Here is a 16890-nt window from a genome sequence, read left to right as displayed (position 1 = left end):
GTGTGAGAGAGAGAGAGATAGAGAGAGAGTGTGTGTGTGTGTGAGAGAGAGAGAGAGAGAGAGTGTGTGTGTGTGTGAGAGAGAGAGAGAGAGAGAGAGAGAGAGAGAGAGAGAGAGAGAGAGAGAGAGAGAGAGAGAGAGGTGTGTGTGAGAGAGAGAGAGAGAGAGAGAGAGAGAGAGAGAGAGAGGGAGTGTGTGTGAGAGAGAGAGAGAGAGAGAGAGAGAGTGTGTGTGTGTGTGTGAGAGAGAGAGAGAGAGAGAGAGAGTGTGTGTGTGTGTGTGTGTGTGTGTGTGTGCGTGCGTGAAAGAGAGAGGCCCCCGGAGCCAGTAAGACCCCATTTCTGCCTCCACACTGGCACAGCAAGATCCCAACCCCCCCCCCCCCCCACCACACGTAGCTCGCAAACTCCACTCCTTTAACCGCTTACTCCTCGCTTTCTCTCCTTTCATCTCTCTTTCTCTTCATCTCTGCCACGCGCGGCCCCTCCATCTCAGCTCACAGGTGCTGACAGAGCCCGCAGGATTCCTGAATGTTCTGCGGTACCTCCTAAAGGCAGACGAGACGGCGGCTTCCACCCGCCGCACTGGCAGCTGCCTGCCATCGCCGCTAGAGCAGAAATCACCCTTGCTCAAAGATAAAGACCACCTCGCGCAATAATAAAGACCACCTCGCTCAATAATAAAGACCACCTCACTCAATAAAAAAGACCACCTCGCTCAATAATAAAGACCACCTCACTCAATAATAAAGACCACCTCACTCAATAAAAAAGACCACCTCACTCAATAATAAAGACCACCTCACTCAATAATAAAGACCACCTCGCTCAATAATAAAGACCACCTCACTCAATAATAAAGACCACCTCGCTCAATAATAAAGACCACCTCGCTCAATAATAAAGACCACCTCGCTCAATAATAAAGACCACCTCACTCAATAATAAAGACCACCTCACTCAATAAAAAAGACCACCTCGCTCAATAATAAAGACCACCTCACTCAATAATAAAGACCATCTACCGCTCAATAATAAAGACCACCTCGCTCAATAATAAAGACACCGCTCATAATAAGACACCGCTCAAAATAAAGACCACCTCCCTCAAAGATAAAGACCACCTCGCTCAATAATAAAGACCACCTCGCTCAAAGATAAAGACCACCTCACTCAATAATAAAGATACCTCAATGAAAAATAGAGACCGCTTCACTCAAACAAAGACCCCCCCCACTGAAAATCAGAGACCTCCTCACTAAAAAAAAGAATATAAAAAGAAATCTCAGAGTCATTAACACCACGGCTTTCAAAATTTCACTCCTCATTCCAGCTCCCACAACCCAGAGAATTCAGTCAGCATCAGGCTCAACCTCTGAAGGAGGTTTATCTGTTCAGCACTGCCTGTTATGCAGTGAATAACCTGGATAACACCAGGGGTGGGGAGCAAAATTTCATTCAAATTCAGTCCGTTCCAGAAATGGAATTTCTGAATTTATCAGTTACCGTAACCATATTCTTAAGAGGATTTTCTGTGAGTGAATTAGAATTTCATCGAGTTCCCAGAATGAATTGGACTGAAACAGACAGCGGTGGGGGGGGGGGGGGGGGGGGGGGGGGTCACTCACACTGTGCAATCTATGGGCACAGGACCACAGTCGCACATAGGATTCAAACCCAACACCCCATCACAAGGCACTACACCTGGTTTCCTGGCACGACTGAGGGTGGTTGCTTAGCGATAGAGCAGAGAGCGGGGGCATTCTGATTGGCTGGTGTGAGTGGGGGCCGCTCTGATTGGCTCTTACTTGAGTGTGGCCACGCCCCGGGGCGTGGTGGGCTCGTTGTACCGGCGCATGTACTCGTGCATCTCGGGGAAGCTCTTCTTCATGTAGTCCTCCGCACTGCTCTCATGGACCGTACCGAACCGGAACCCCTGGGAGGGGTGGTGCAGCTGGGGGGGGCGAGGGGGGCGGGGGGGGGGGGGTGGGGGGGGAGAGGAGAGAGAGGGGAGAGAAGAGGGGGGGAGGATGGGGGAGGGGAGAGAGAGAGGGAGAGGGAGGAAGAGAGATGGGGAGAGAGGAGAGGGAAGATGGGGGAGAGGGAGAGGGAGGAGGGGAGAGAGGAGAGGGAGGAGAGAGGGGGGGATCAGGAAAATGGAAACAAATTAACTCTAGGTAACACCACCCAAGAGCACACTCTGCATTATACTTACCTTGGTCTGACTATCATTGCATCAGGGAGTTTCTGCATGGCAGTAAAAAAAAGCTATATATGTAATAAAGAGACGACTTTTCAAACTAAATATCCCAATTAGAATCTGGTCCAAATTATTTGACAGTGTAATTCAGCCTATTGCGCTTTATGGAAGTGAGGTCTGGGGTCCACTCAGTCAGAAAGACTACACTGCATGCGACAAGAATCCAATTGAAACCCTACATACTGAATTCTGCAGAAATATCTTACAAATACAAAGGAAAACACCTAATAAAGCATGTAGGGCAAAATTAGGCCGATTCCCATCAGTAATAAATATACAAGAGCGAGCACTAAAATTCTGGACCTTCAATCAAGTCCCAAAGAAACGCTACAATCTGAAGTGCCACAATCCCAAGAACTGAACCCAGAAAAGAGTCCCCTCAGTCAGCTGGTACTGAAGCTTAGTAATCCTGTAACCCAAACTAACCCGCATCACGCTCAGACCAGCACTGCTAACCAGCTGCAAATCAGTGTCACCCAAAGTATGAAGCAAACAAAAAAAATGAATTTAGAATAATAGGATAAAGAAACCAAAACACAAAGTCAACTAATTGCTATTGGACCTTAAAAAATGATTATCATTAGTCTTCACTATCATTAGACATCACAGTCTTTATTACTTTAATGTACATATGTATTTCAATTAATTTCTGATGCTTTGGCAATATTTACATATGTGTTTCCTACCAATAAAGCAACTGAAATTTGAATTTGAGAGAGAGAAAAAATCAAGATACTACTATTACTATTTTACTTTAATTTTATTTTGTCATTTTAATTGAACTCCAGTTGTAATAGTTGTTGTATTAGTTATCGATTAAAGCATTACTCGTTTCTGTAAGTTTCTTGCTTCTGCAATATTTATTATACCTTTCCAGTATTTCCAGCGAGTAAAGCATGTTTAATTAAATTGAATTGAATTGAAAGACTTTGACTTTTAAGTTCCCTTTATTAATAATTTTAAAAAGAGAAAGATACCCCCAAATCCCGACTATTTACACAAAATAGTCAAGAGAGAGAGGCAGAGATTAATTATATTTACTATATTCTCGGTCCACTGGTTTACAGCTCTTTCTGTTTGGACAAGGCGCTGTTTTAGACTGAGGTAAACAAGCTTTGGCAGCACAAATCTGTTTTGCATTCCCATACGCCAAGCTGAAATTTCAAATGAATTGAGTGAAAGGAGACAGGGGGAGAAGCAGGCAGGCAGGCAAACAGACAGACAGACAGACCGACAGACAGACAGAAACAGACGGACGGACGGACGGACGGACAGACGGACAGAGCATACGAGAGAGAGACATAATGAGAGAGAGGGAGAGAAATTAAATTGCAAATTGAAGAAAAACATTGATATTGTTGGAGCCTAATAAAAGCAATAGGCTATGACAGACTGACAGACAGATAAAGAGACAAAGATAGAGAGAGAAAATTGAAATTGAAAATTGATAGAGAAAGAGAGAGAGAGACAGTGTATGTGTGAGAGAGAGAGAAAGAGAGAGAGAGTGTGTGTGTGTGTGTGTGTGTGTTTGTGTGTGTGTGTGAGAGAGAGAAAGAGAGAGAGTGTGTGTGTGTGTGAGAGAGAGAGTGAGTGTGTGAAAGCGAGAGAGAGAGAGTGAGAGAGTGAGTGTGTGAGAGAGAGAGAGAGAGAGAGAGAGAGTGTGTGTGTGTGTGTGAGAGAGGATAGTAGCAGAGCGAGGAGATGAAGAGGGTTCGGGGCGCTCTGTAAGCAAGCAGAGTGGCAGATGAAAGGGGCGGGCTGTGACAGAGTGATTGACAGGTCGGAGAGGACAAGCGGTGCGCTCTCGGAACCCATCTCCACATGCAGACAGCTCCAACGCCGCTTCAAACCCAAAAACTCAAAAAACCACTTCCAATTTTCCCAACCCTGACAGATTTTCAGAAAATGGTACCATTTCTGCTAAATGAGGTGTGTGCCGCACACACAGGGATCATGGGGAACAGGGACACAGCATCCCGACTGGCTAATCCAGTGTTACCAAGCGTCCTGATTGGCTAAACCAGTCTGAGCATCCTGATTGGCTAACCCAAAGTTACTGAGCATCTTGATAGGCTAACCCAGAGTTACTAAGCATCCTGATAGGCTATCCCATTGTTACTGAGTTAGAGAGGCTGCAAATAGCAGGAGCAGATCAGTGCACATGAATCCGATAAGACTCAATGAGATTTACTGAAAATTAAAACAACAAATCAAGCAATGATTGCACATCTTCAGATCTTAAAGACGCACTCAGATCATCTGCAGCCCGTTCGACCTTCTCATTTTGTAGTTACTACTGCATTTACTACGTTCAGATTTCTACACGAGTCATATTCTAATTCCAATACCATCTCCGCTTTCTAGTCGAAGCATGTTGTACTTGCTTACGCAGTCCCAACCAACAGACACGCTCATTCCCTGAACATCAGACGCAAACTAAACTAATTAAAAGTTTGCCTTTAATTGCCCGTTTCCCCGGGGATGCTGGGAGACGTTTCCGTGTTCCACCGCGTCTCTCAGCGAACAGACGCAGGAAGCAGCAGCAGCCCAGCGACGCGCGTGACGATTACTGCACCAGCGGAGACCGCAGTGTGCTCTGAGAGATGAAGCAGATCACTCTGTAGATAATGAAGTGCTTAAACAACACAATGAATGACTCGGGTTTTGAAACTCACGAGCTCCATCTGTTTTCAAAGCCCATTTACGTCTGACTCTCTCATCTCCTTCATGTTGCTTGCGATGGCGACGTCTGAGATTTTCAGAGGTGAAAAGGCAAATTTGGATCTGCAACCTGAGATACAATCCCAGTTCCATAGCCATTACGGAACACTGTTTAGTCTGTAAGACACAGAATACCCTTCATTGCATCAGTACCCGAACCCAGCCCTGGTTTTCCTTGTTTCCCAGGTAATTAATGGAAGAATTGGTGCTGCTGATTGACCAGACTGTATTCACACCTGGCTCCCGGGTAAAGGGAGGATGGAAAACCAGCAGTTCTCAGCCCTCGAAGGACCATGACTTGAATAACAGGGCATTAGAGTGTCCCTTAACCACCGCCTAGTGGTAAACCGAAGGTACTACAGGTGCACTGGGGGGAAGATGCCATCATGAACGTTAGTCACACCTGCGCCTGTCCACCCCGCCCCCCTCTCTCCCCGCCCCCTCCCCCCTGCCCCCTCTCCCCCCGCCCCCCTTACCTTGGTGTCGTGGATGCCGGAGACCTCCTCGAAGGTCTTCTCGCCCACCATGACGGCGGCCAGGTTGGCGGTGTAGCTGGACAGCACCAGCAGGCAGAAGATGGCCCACAGGTTCATGAGGAAGCGGCCGGTCCAGCACTTGGGCGTCTTGCTGGAGACGGTGCGGCCGAACAGGATGGCGTAGCACAGGTTGAGCGCGGAGGAGTAGGAGAAGACGCGCACGCGGTTGCGTCCGTGCGGCGTCATGCCGAAGGGGCTCTTCCACTCGTACAGCGTGAGGAAGAGCGCGGTCACGTGCAGCGCCACGAAGATGCCGGCCCACATGGACCAGTGCAGCGGCCACATGAAGGCGCCGATGGGCGCGGCCGTGTCCCTGCTGCGCACCAGGATGCCCAGGCTGGTGGAGAAGAAGGGGCTGGTGAAGTCCAGCACGCGGCTGCGCGCCGAGTTGATGCTGAAGCTGGTGACCGCCATGTCGGCCCCGCCCGCCAGCAGGTCGCCCACCAGCCCGGTCCAGCGGCCGTCGGCCCGCCGCGCGCCGTACTTCCCGTCGCCCACGATGTAGAGGTCGAACCCGAAGCGCAGGTCCTCCGCCAGCTTCTCCAGCAGGTCGATGCAGTAGCCGTAGCAGCAGCGGCGGGCGCGGGCGGGCAGGGGCGGGTCCGTGCCGTTGGGCCCGCCCCGCTCCAGCCGCTGGAACAGCAGGTCCAGGACGCGGGTGCTGTTGGCGTGGGGGTCCAGGCAGGGCTGTCCCGCGGGGCAGTTCCCGTCCTCGTCCGAGTCGCGGGTGAAGACGAAGGGGTGCTCCACCAGCGTCACCACTCGCACCCGGCTCCCGGCCACGGGGAGCCCCGCCCTCCAGCGCCGGCCGGCCCCGCCCTTCCTCCCGCCCCCTGCCCCGGCCCCCGCCGGTTTCCGTGGCGACAGCCCCCCGGGCCACGCCCCGTGCGGGTCCTCGGCCTCCAGGCTCCGCCCGTCCCAGCGGCCCGCGGTCACCCAGGCGGGGTTGCCCACGGCGTCCCGCTGCAGCCGCCACACCCGAAAGCGCTGCCCTGTCAGCACCCGCGACCCGCCCCTCTGCGCCCGCACCGCCCCCGTCAGGCCCTCAAACGAGGAGTTCCACAGGAACCTGCCGAAAGAAAGAGGAGGGAGTAAAAACAGCAGACTCAGAGTCTGGGGAAGAAAGAACCAGAGCGGGGTCAAAGGTCAAAACGCTTCTGAAATGCTTTAACTCTGCAGAGGCTCAAAATGTGAAAAAGCTCCCCCCTGAGAAATTTCTAAAGAAAACTTTATTTAAAACAAAATGTTTTCCCAAGGCTTCGCAGCCTCCTGCCAGGCCGTCTGTTCTTAACGAACCTGCCGGGTGAAATAAAGGCTCAATTAAAAACATAAAACTGAATAAATGTCATCATGAAACAAGAAAAAATTCTGTTGCTGGAAATGCACTTTTTATTTTTTTTATGAGAGAGTTTGTAACACACAGGAATTTCACCGGTCGTCTGAAGTAAAGGCATCGGCCCCAGGCAGGGAAAGAGAGGCCCTTTCTTGCTCAGTTTTGATGCTCCCAAAGCAAGTGCTTTTCTTTTGCACACCAGGGACTCACTGAGTCTCTACACACTGTTACTCACCGAGTGTCTACACACTGTTACACACACTCACTGAGTCTCTACACACTGTTACACACACTCTGTGACTGTGACAGACACTGTGACTCTGAGAGAAACAAATGAAGACGTGAATTGCCGTAGCTTTCTGTTTGGATTCTCCCTCTCTCCCCGCCCCCCCCTCCGGCTCATGGCGTATTGATTTCTTGTCTTCTGGTTGGTTGATGCCTCATGATGAGGTGAGTTCCCCTTCTCCACAGTTGGCTGATGTATGCGGGGGTTCTGGGGCGGTGGGGGGGGGGGTCTGAGTCAGTGTAAAAACCAGCCCGTTCCCCTCCGGCAGGTCAGCGCACCCCCGCATCCCAAACACACAGGAACGCAGAGAACCTGCAGGGCGCGCAAAGCTTCACCTCACTTCCTGTAGGGCAGCCATTAATGCAGAATCAGCTGCAGTTAATCACCGAGTGCCCCCCCAGCGCCCCCCCTCCCAGCGGGTTTTCCCACTGCTGTACTGGGAGTGCAGCACGCTCAATCAGGTAAGTGTGTGTGTCAGGTAAATGCGTGCACCAGGTAAGTGTGTGAGTCAGGTGAGTGTGTGAGTCAGGTGAGTGTGTGAGTCAGGTGAGTGTGTGAGTCAGGTAAGTGTGTGAGTCAGGTGAGTGTGTGAGTCAGGTGAGTGCGCTCCTCAGGTGAGTGTGCTCCCCAGCGTTCCCCAGGGTGTGTTTGTGTGGGCGTGTCGGGGGGAGGGGTTACCTGGCCAGGTACTGGCCGGAGGAGAGCACCTCGTGCTTGTTGGGCTTGTCGTAGCAGTTGACCATGTTCTGGATCAGCGCCAGGTCGGGGCGCAGGGCGGTTGCCGCGGTTACGGTGCGGCCCAGGAGCTGAAGGGAGTCGCGAATGTAGAACTGCAGCGGCTTGCGCTCCACCTCGCCGTACGCCACCAGCCCCGCCGGCCCGCCGATGGCCTGCAGCGCGTCCGGGCTCAGCGGGTTACCCATGATCCAGTGCGCGGCGGGCAGCGTGGGGCCCAGCTCGTCGGCGATCCGCAGGACGGAGGCCACGCACTGGGGGTCGGCCCCGAACACCAGCACGGCGGCCAGGGAGGGGCCCGGCGCCTGGCCCAGGTGCTCCAGCAGGAAGGCCGTGACCTGCGCTTGCTCCGCCTCCACGCCGCGCGGCAGGAACAGGGTGGCCTGCAGATTCCAGTAGGCCCCGCCCCTTCGCCCCAGCAGGTCCAGAAGCCCCGCCTCCTCCCGCTCGCCGCAGGACAGGGCTACACCCTCCTTCCACCCGCCCCGCTCCAGGATGGCGAGCAGGAGCTCGGCCACGCCCGACGGGGGTGTGCGGGTCAGCATCTGCAGGTGGAACCTGTTCTGTGGAAGCAAGAGAGACCGGGGTTACCAGGGCGACCGGGGTTACCGGGGCTACCAGGGTTACCAGGGCGACCGGGGTTACCAGGGCGACCGAGGTTGCCAGGGCAACTGGGGTTACCAGGGCTACTGAGGTTTTTGGGGTTGCTGGGGTTACCAGGGAGAGACTGCTGTGGCTTAATGCACAGGAGAACAGCAGGAGACGATGTGTGTGCTGAACACATTAAACTACAGGCGGTCTGCTGGTCCTTTAGTGAGTGAGTTTGGGTGTGACTCACTGACTGACAGACTGACTGAGAGAGTGAGCAAATGAGTGAGTCAGCGAGTGACTGAGGAGTCGGAGGGTGTGTGTGGGAAAGTGAGTAATAGTGTGTGCGTGTGTGTGTGTGTGTGTGTGTGTGTGTGTGTGAGAGAGAGAGCACGAGTTTGTCCTAAGTTAAAAATAAGCTAGCCCAAGGTGCAAACATTTTCTTGGTGCAATCAGACAATCATTAGCGTCTGAAAGTGAGATTTGATTACAATGGGGTCTCCAGCTCCAGCTCCCTGAGTTTAACAGAGCATGATAAATAGCTTATCCACACAAACACTTTTTAAACACTAAAACCATCAATCACTGTGATAAGCTGCCATTAACATTTTTTGATGATTGGGTAAACATGCTGAAGTCCCATCCCTGCACCACACACGCAGTCCACACAAATTCAGCTACACACACACACACACACACGCAGTCCACACAAATTCAGCTACACACACACACACAGTCCACACAAATTCAGCTACACACACACACACAGTCCACACAAATTCAGCGACACACAAACGCAACACTTTTCTGGAGCCTCTATATCTTGTCCCCAGAACTGCACACAATACACAACAAATGTATTGTAAAAGTAGAACTTCCTTGGATTTATACTTTTGGCTATATATCCAGCATCCAGTTGACCTTTTTATATGCTACAGCACAGTGCCTAGAACCTGAAATACTTTGATCAACCATTACTCCCAAGTCAAATTGAGCACATTCCAATTTTGTTCAGCAATCATGCCTAATGTTTGTACAAATAACAATAACAATAATAATAATAATAATAATAACAACAATAGCTTTATTTGTATATCACTTTTCAATACAGGAAACAAAGTGCTTCACAATATCCCAAATGCAGAACTTTATATTTGGCTATATTGAATTTCTTTTGCCATGTTTCAGTCCACTTCTTGATTTTAAGTCTTCTTGGATGACTTTAGTAGATTCCAAACTATTAGCTGGGCCTCCTAGTATTGTATCATCTGCAAATTTGACTAATGTACTTTCTATGTCCCTGTCAAGGTCATTGTTATAAATGAGAAAGAGCAGTGGTCCCAGCACCGATCCTTGTGGGACTCCACTTCCCACAGTTCCCTGCTCAGATAATATCCCCCCTACTACTCTTTGTGCTCTACCCTGTAGCCAGTTCCAAATCCACTCTGTAATACTTCCTGTAATTCCATTTTGCTAACAATTCTCTCGTGTGGTACCTTATCAAATGCTTTTTGGAAATTTAAGTATATAATATCATAAGCCTTATTGTAGGCAAAACACTTGGAAGCTTCTTCGAAGAATGCCAGAAGGTGTGTCAGGCATGACCTTCCCTTACGAAAACCATGCTGGCTCTCCCTAATAAGGATGTTATTATTTTCAAGAAACACTTCCAACTTGTCTCTAATGATAGGTTCCAGTGTTTAACATATTGTGCAAGTTAAACTTACAGGCCTGTAGTTTCCTGGATCAGTACGGTCCCCTTATATATTGGTATTATATTACAATGCTTCTGGTATCTACAGTTTCTAAGGACTGTCTAAAAATACCTGCCAGTGGTTTATGCCACTGTTTAATAGAGGTAATATCTGTGCCTCTGACAGGCCGTGAGGTTTGGTTTGTTGAAACATGGTTCACGTTGTGAAGAACGGAATAAGCCTGTGGCGAGAACAATGACATTTTAAGGCCTCTATTCAATTCACAAGCACACCCAAGACATTTGCAAAGGTTTACAATTTGCATAAACAGTTTATTATATATAAATTAGCAGACACGGCGCTGTATAACAACATCAATTACATTCAGCACACATATTTAAAAAAACATCAATGAGCAACCTTTATCGGTAATTAAAAATTAATTTGCAGGAGCACTGGAAAGGTCATTGGTTTCCACCCCGAGGGCAGAGCGAACACTCATTATCTACGAGTGACTGGCAGAGACCAGCACTACACCAGAACATCGCCATGGTGACACTGGCGTTCCTTCTGCAGCACTTGATTGGCCCGCGCACAGCCACTCCTGAGGCCACACCTCTTAATTGGCAACTCTGTATTCTGGGTTTTCACCACGCCTGTCCCGTGCCTGCGAAGCCCTCCTGTGCCCCTCCACTGATTCGGGAGGACACCTGTACAGACCTCTACCTGCTGCTTCTTTCATTACACCTCACATTTTACGCATTTGGCGGGTGCTTTCACCCAGAGAGACGTGCACTGAAGCGAGCTCAGGCTGCCTCCACACACAATCCAGTTATACAGCTGGATATCTGCTGAATAAACTCAGGTTAAGTGCTTTGCTCCAGGGTACATCGGCGGCGCCCCAGCATGGAATCGAACCTGCAAGCCCCGCAATGCTGCCGCTCTTTCTCTTACCGATTATTCCAATCGCTCCCATGACAACGATGAGGTCACAATCGCACACAGCCGGCTCCCTGTTCCACTGGAGCACTCAGGTGGAACTCTCCGCTTGTCACAGTCAGGTATAACTCTGCATGCATTAGATACAGTAGAGTGTAAGTGTGCTTGTGTTGGCTAGTCTGGTCTAACTGCATTAGTCGCAGACACATACAACTCTACATCTAATAAAGAACCCTTTTTACTCATCAGCCAAGAGGTGTGGGGGACAGAGCTTCCTGCCAACAGTGGCTGGCATTCAATCAACACCTGTCTCTCTATCAGTTTAAATCAAAATGGGTCGTTTTTTTTTTCCTTCACAAATACAATTTGCCGAGTCCAGAACTCATTTAAACTAACTCACTGAGCGGAGCTTGTGAAGAGGGAGCACAGCACCCGTCAGAGTTAAGGACAGGTGCTGATTAAGCCCCAGTGGGTTTCTTTTGGAGCGATAAAACATGGAGGCTGCACTGGATACAATAGCCGGCATTTCCCTCAAACGGCCAGGAAGGCTAATAAAACAGGAGAAAACACAATTACAGTGAGCGGCCCTCCCCTCGGTGCAGCCAGGCCCGCCCACACGCTCAATCCTCCACATCCTGGATCAAGGTCGTGACCTTTTCAGAGAGCCGCCAGACCGAACCACTGATTGTGTCTGCCCACCTCGAACCTGGAACCCCGCATGCCGACGGGAAAAGCGATCGCTGTTCTTCGGCCGGGAGTTCCCCTACCTCGCGTGACCTCACGCTGCCGGTAACTCCCTCACTGAGATAATCTCTGAACGTTTTCTGCAGAATGAAAGAAAATCTTTAAACACACAACAGATGTGGATCACACGCAGCCACCCAGCGGCAGGCCAGGGCTGCCGAGCGCGCAGGAGCGTGAGCCTGAGCGTGAGCGTGCGCCTGCGGAGGGAGCCGGAAAAGGAAGAGGAAGTCAGCGGGGTTTCTCATCGTGCTGACGCGATTAAGAGAAAGAGCGGGCGGATCATGATGAGACCACGAGTCCTGCGGTATTCCTGTCATGGAGAGCCGGACCTGTCCGGGGGGGGCGTTCCGTACACGGGAGCGCCGGGAAGGCTGGGAATGCCGGGAAGACTGGGAAGGCCCGGAATGCCGGGAAGACTGGGAAGGCCGGGAAGGCCGGCCGCAGCGGATTAAAAAGCTCTGGCGCGATTAGCAGCGGGACGTGACCCCACCACCTTCAGCCTCCCGCTCCAGTTAAACCCGTCCCGGACCCGGACCCAGACCCGGACCCGGACCCCAGGAATCAGAGCGTCCGGTTCCTTCATGGGTTCGGTCCCCTCTGCTTTTCTTTTTTTTTGGCTTCGGCCACACGGACGGGAGGGGCTCAGAGCAAGGCGCGCCCCGCTCCAGCGGGCCAATGCTGCCGTTGGCTGATGGCTACTACAGACAACAGGGCCCAAAGGCGAAAAGTGGTTAGGAAAGTCAGTTCCTTTTGTTCACCAAAAAGATTTGTTTAAAAGGAATGACCGCTATCGGACTGCACTCTATTTCAGGGGCGGGGCGAGTGAACGAATCCCATCCCACCCGTGCAGTGCTTTGGCCTAAACTTTGGCTCAGAGCCTTCCGCCGATTCCCGCAGGTCCCTGTGAGTTACACAAGCACTCAATCACCGTAGCCAGACGATGAAAAGTAGGTCACGGCTTTATGATGAGTCACCACTCGCAGCCAGGGAGGAGGGGGCGATGGAAGCGCACCCAATCTGTAAAAATAATAATAATAAAACCTCACGCTCAGTTATGGTTTTATTAAGGCGCACATGGTTATGCGGCAGACGTGAAGGCGCACGCACGCACGGCCCGGACGGGACGGAGTGGAACTGCGCAGACGGAGCGGAGCGGAGCAGAACTGCGCAGACGGAACAGAGCGAGCTGTCTAATGCACCGATGCGCAGATGGCAGAGGTCGGAAAAAAACTAAATTGAGTTTCCGTCAAAACGATGGACTCCAGCAGGTAATTTACATGCGCTGATTTGCACATGTTCGTTTATGCAGACACGTAGCCACGGACACGTAGCCGCAGACAGCGGCAGATGAGCACGTACCTCCAGAGTCGCTTCTAAGAGAAGTTAGACTTGAGCATTGCTGGTAAAAAAAAAAATAAATAAATAAATAAAAAATCTAATAAACGTGTGGTGAAGCGCAGCCTTTATTGCATTAAACTTAATATCGAATAAAAATGTAATCATTTAGCCAGACGCTCTTCCCCGAAGCAATATTAAATAGAACAGGACAGGAAGTGCTGTGGCTCCAGGGTGGAAGGATGATTGACAGCTGGGTCAAAGCGAAGGGGCGGGTCCCTGTCCGTGGTGAAAACACTGAAGCAGCATCACAGAGACCCAGGGAGGGAAGGGAGGAAGGAGGAGCTCTGGAGAGAAGGGAGAGGGGCCAGGGCAGGGTCAGGCGCAGGTAGGCCAGGCAGCACTCAGATGCGGGGCAGGCAGGCAGGCTCAGAGCAGGAGGAGGGCGGCAGCAGGGTCAGATGCAGGGAGGCCAGGCAGGGTCAGGGCGGGGGAGGGGCCAGGGCAGGCAGGGTCAGGTGCAGGGGGAGGCCAGGGCAGGCAGGGTCAGATGCAGGAGGAGGGGCCAGGGCAGGCAGGGTCAGATGCAGGGGGAGGGGCCAGGGCAGGGTCAGGTGCAGGGGGAGGGGCCAGGGCAAGCAGGATCAGATGCAATGGGAGGGGCCGGGGGGAGAGGTGAGGTTTCAGGGACAGGCAGGGTGAGCAGTGGGGTTTGGGGGTGGGGGCACGGGCAGTGGGAGGTAGGGCAGAGGGAGGTTTGGGGGCGGGGCCAGAAGACAGATGGCTGAGACAGGCAAATACACGCTGAAGGACTACTAACAGACATCAGGGGCAATCACATAAGCACAGTTCACACTAACATAGGGCTCTCTCACACATGCACACACACACACACACATGCATGCACACACGCACGCACACATACACACTCTCTCATACACGCATACACACCACCGAATTTAAGGAAAACATTAAAAAACAAACACACCTTTATCAATCAACCTTACAAAACAAAACTTTTTTGCTTTTGCTTTAAACCGATCAGTCAGGCACAGGAGACTTTCCCCCAGCAACGAAAGCACTCTTCCCCCACATCATTATTTAACACAGCAATCAAACAGCGCTGCGTTCAAAAACACCTTTCTATCTGCAGGAACCTTCAAATATTTCAGAAGAATAAATGCAAGACAGAAAGACAGCGAGAGAGGCAGAGAGAGACAGAGAGAGAGGAATAATGACCTTCGCAGACGTATAATTGTATAACACATCCCCCCCTTTTTCCAGCCCAGCTGACAAAGTGCCACATAAGCTGCCAGCGCCGTCCTTCAAAGCCGCAGAAAGCCCAGGACTAACATTCGCCCGCTGCAAATCCTACAGGACGCACGAGACAAACAGACAAAGACAAACAAACAGACAAAGACAAACAAACAGATAAACAGACAAACAAACAGACAAAGACAAACAAACAGACACACAGACAAAGAGACAAACAAACAGACAAACCACCTCACGCCCACGTTCAGTCGCAGAGCACAATTTTCTGTGAGGATTTTCTGATTTAACTTAACATATGGGGGGGAAAACAAACAAATAAACTGACAACAGCGGGATCGCAGTATTCCAAATATCCCAGAAGGCACTGCAACAGCAGGTGGTGGCTATCTGAAGTGACAGGCTGAGGGGCTGAACGATGTCGAGCCCAAATGTGTGAACGCAATGGCTTGCGGTGGCTTCCTCTTCCATCCGACACCCACCAGCGCACAGGATATAACCACCAGTGTGGGAAATAACCACCAGTGTGGGAAATAACCACCAGTGTGTGGGAAATAACCATCAGTGTGGGAAATAACCACCAGTGTGTGGGAAATAACCGCCAGTGTGTGGGAAATAACCATCAGTGTGGGAAATAACCACCAGTGTGGGAAATAACCACCAGTGTGTGGGAAATAACCACCAGTGTGTGGGAAATAACCATCAGTGTGGGAAATAACCACCAGAATGGAGGGAAATAACCCCCTCTTGCTCGTCTGTGTGTGTGTGTGTATGTGTGCATGAGTGTGTGTACGAGTGCGAGTGTGTGCGTGTGTGTGTGTATGAGTGTGAGTGTGAGAGTGTGTGTGTGCGCGTGTGTGTGTGGGTGTGCGCATGTGTGTGTGTTTAAACACAAGCAGCAGCTTCTTCTCAAAGGCATTTTTCCTGCAGCTATGGCCCATCTGTCTCTCTGACTCTCCGACCTACAAGCTTTCCCAGAATTCATCACTGTCGGGGTTCAAAGGTAATTTCTGACAGAACTCACAGGGGGTTCCTGGCCCTCCTGTTTGGTGCAAAAATATTTTTTATATATATAAATTTTTAAGAACTGACCTGGAAAAAAAGTTTAGCTCTGTGCATTCCAAAGTTCTGATCAATAATTTCAATCCATCTGTGGACCCAGAAATGGTATTAAAAGATAATTCAGAGGGGGAGCGTGTGTGTGTGTGTGTGTGTGTCTGTGTGTGTGTGCATGTGTGTGTGTGTGTGTCTGAGTCTGTGTGTGTGTGTGTGTGTGTGTGTGTGTACGCAACAAGGACGGGCATTTCTTTAAACTTTCAGGCTACAGTTGCTCTGAAGGCACCGTTCTGCATATAGATCTGCACCTGGCCTTAAATGTCCATCATCTCTTTCAAAAACCTAATTAATGACCCTACAGCAGATCCCCCAAACCACCCCCCCACCCCTCCATGAGGCAATGGTAAAGGCTGGTCGCTCGAGCAGGGGTGTGTGTGTGTGTGTGTGTGGGGATTATAAATTCAGTATGATTTCAGTATGCTCATTTCACATAAAACCATGAAGCACACAAAATCCCGGAGAACAAGCTGGACACAGATCCATATTATCCACAGCCTCCAGCAGTCGGGGCGACTCTCAGAACAGAAATCTGACCTTTCATATCCAAACTGTTGAAAAGCACATCGGAGGAATTCCTAATGGGACACTGCTCGCAATAATTCCTCAATATTTTTTTAAAGAATGAAAACTATACCGACAAGGGGAAAGCTGAAAGACCACTGCACTGAGACTAAAGGAAAGTAACCTATGAGATTAAAGGAAAGTAACCCGTAATATTAAAGGAAAGTAACCCCTAAGACTAAAGGAAAGTAACCTGTAAGTCTAAAGGAAAGTAACCTGTAAGATTAAAGGAAAGTAACCCGTAATATTAAAGGAAAGTAACCCCTAAGACTAAAGGAAAGTAACCTGTAAGACTAAAGGAAAGTAACCCCTAAGACTAAAGGAAAGTAACCTGTAAGATTAAAGGAAAGTAACCCGTAATATTAAAGGAAAGTAACCCCTAAGACTAAAGGAAAGTAACCTGTAAGACTAAAGGAAAGTAACACCTAAGACTAAAGGAAAGTAACCCCTAAGATGAAAGGAAAGTAACCTGTAAGTCTAAAGGAAAGTAACCCCTAAGACTAAAGGAAAGTAACCTGTAAGACTAAAGGAAAGTAACCCCTAAGACTAAAGGGAAGTAACCCCTAAGATGAAAGGAAAGTAACCTGTAAGTCTAAAGGAAAGTAACCCCTAAGACTAAAGGAAAGTAACCCCTAAGACTAAAGGAAAGTAACCCCTAAGATGAAAGGAAAGTAACCTGTAAGTCTAAAGGAAAGTAACCCCTAAGACTAAAGGAAAGTAACCCCTAAGACTAAAGGAAAGTAACCCCTAAGACTAAAGGAAAGTAACCCC

General features: G+C 50.1%; 1 protein-coding gene across 37 annotated transcripts in view; it reads right to left on the bottom strand.

Annotated features, from left to right (window-relative positions):
• The window catches only part of LOC135257798 (glutamate receptor ionotropic, NMDA 3B-like), a 46957-nt gene that overhangs the window by 11455 nt on the left and 18612 nt on the right, over positions 1–16890 (bottom strand). For 34 of the 37 annotated variants that reach the window (XR_010330755.1, XR_010330752.1, XR_010330753.1 and 31 more), the window contains 3 exons: positions 7814–8433; positions 5457–6585; positions 1808–1953 (listed from right to left, as the gene is read on the bottom strand). Coding sequence is in view for 7 of the 37 variants with exons in the window: in XM_064340927.1 (XP_064196997.1) it covers positions 1808–1953; positions 5457–6585; positions 7814–8433 (1895 nt within the window). In the remaining 30 variants the exon portion in view is untranslated. Of the gene's footprint in view, positions 1–1807; positions 1954–5456; positions 6586–7813; positions 8434–11106; positions 11933–16890 lie in introns of those variants that run through there. The other 3 variants (XM_064340929.1, XM_064340935.1, XM_064340934.1) reach the window with 2 other exon arrangements.

Source organism: Anguilla rostrata, chromosome 6 (assembly GCF_018555375.3).
Source record: "Anguilla rostrata isolate EN2019 chromosome 6, ASM1855537v3, whole genome shotgun sequence".
In the NCBI taxonomy this organism is placed as follows: Eukaryota; Metazoa; Chordata; class Actinopteri; order Anguilliformes; family Anguillidae; genus Anguilla; species Anguilla rostrata.
Note: the sequence above shows the minus strand (reverse complement) of the source record. Positions and strands in the feature narration are given on the sequence as shown.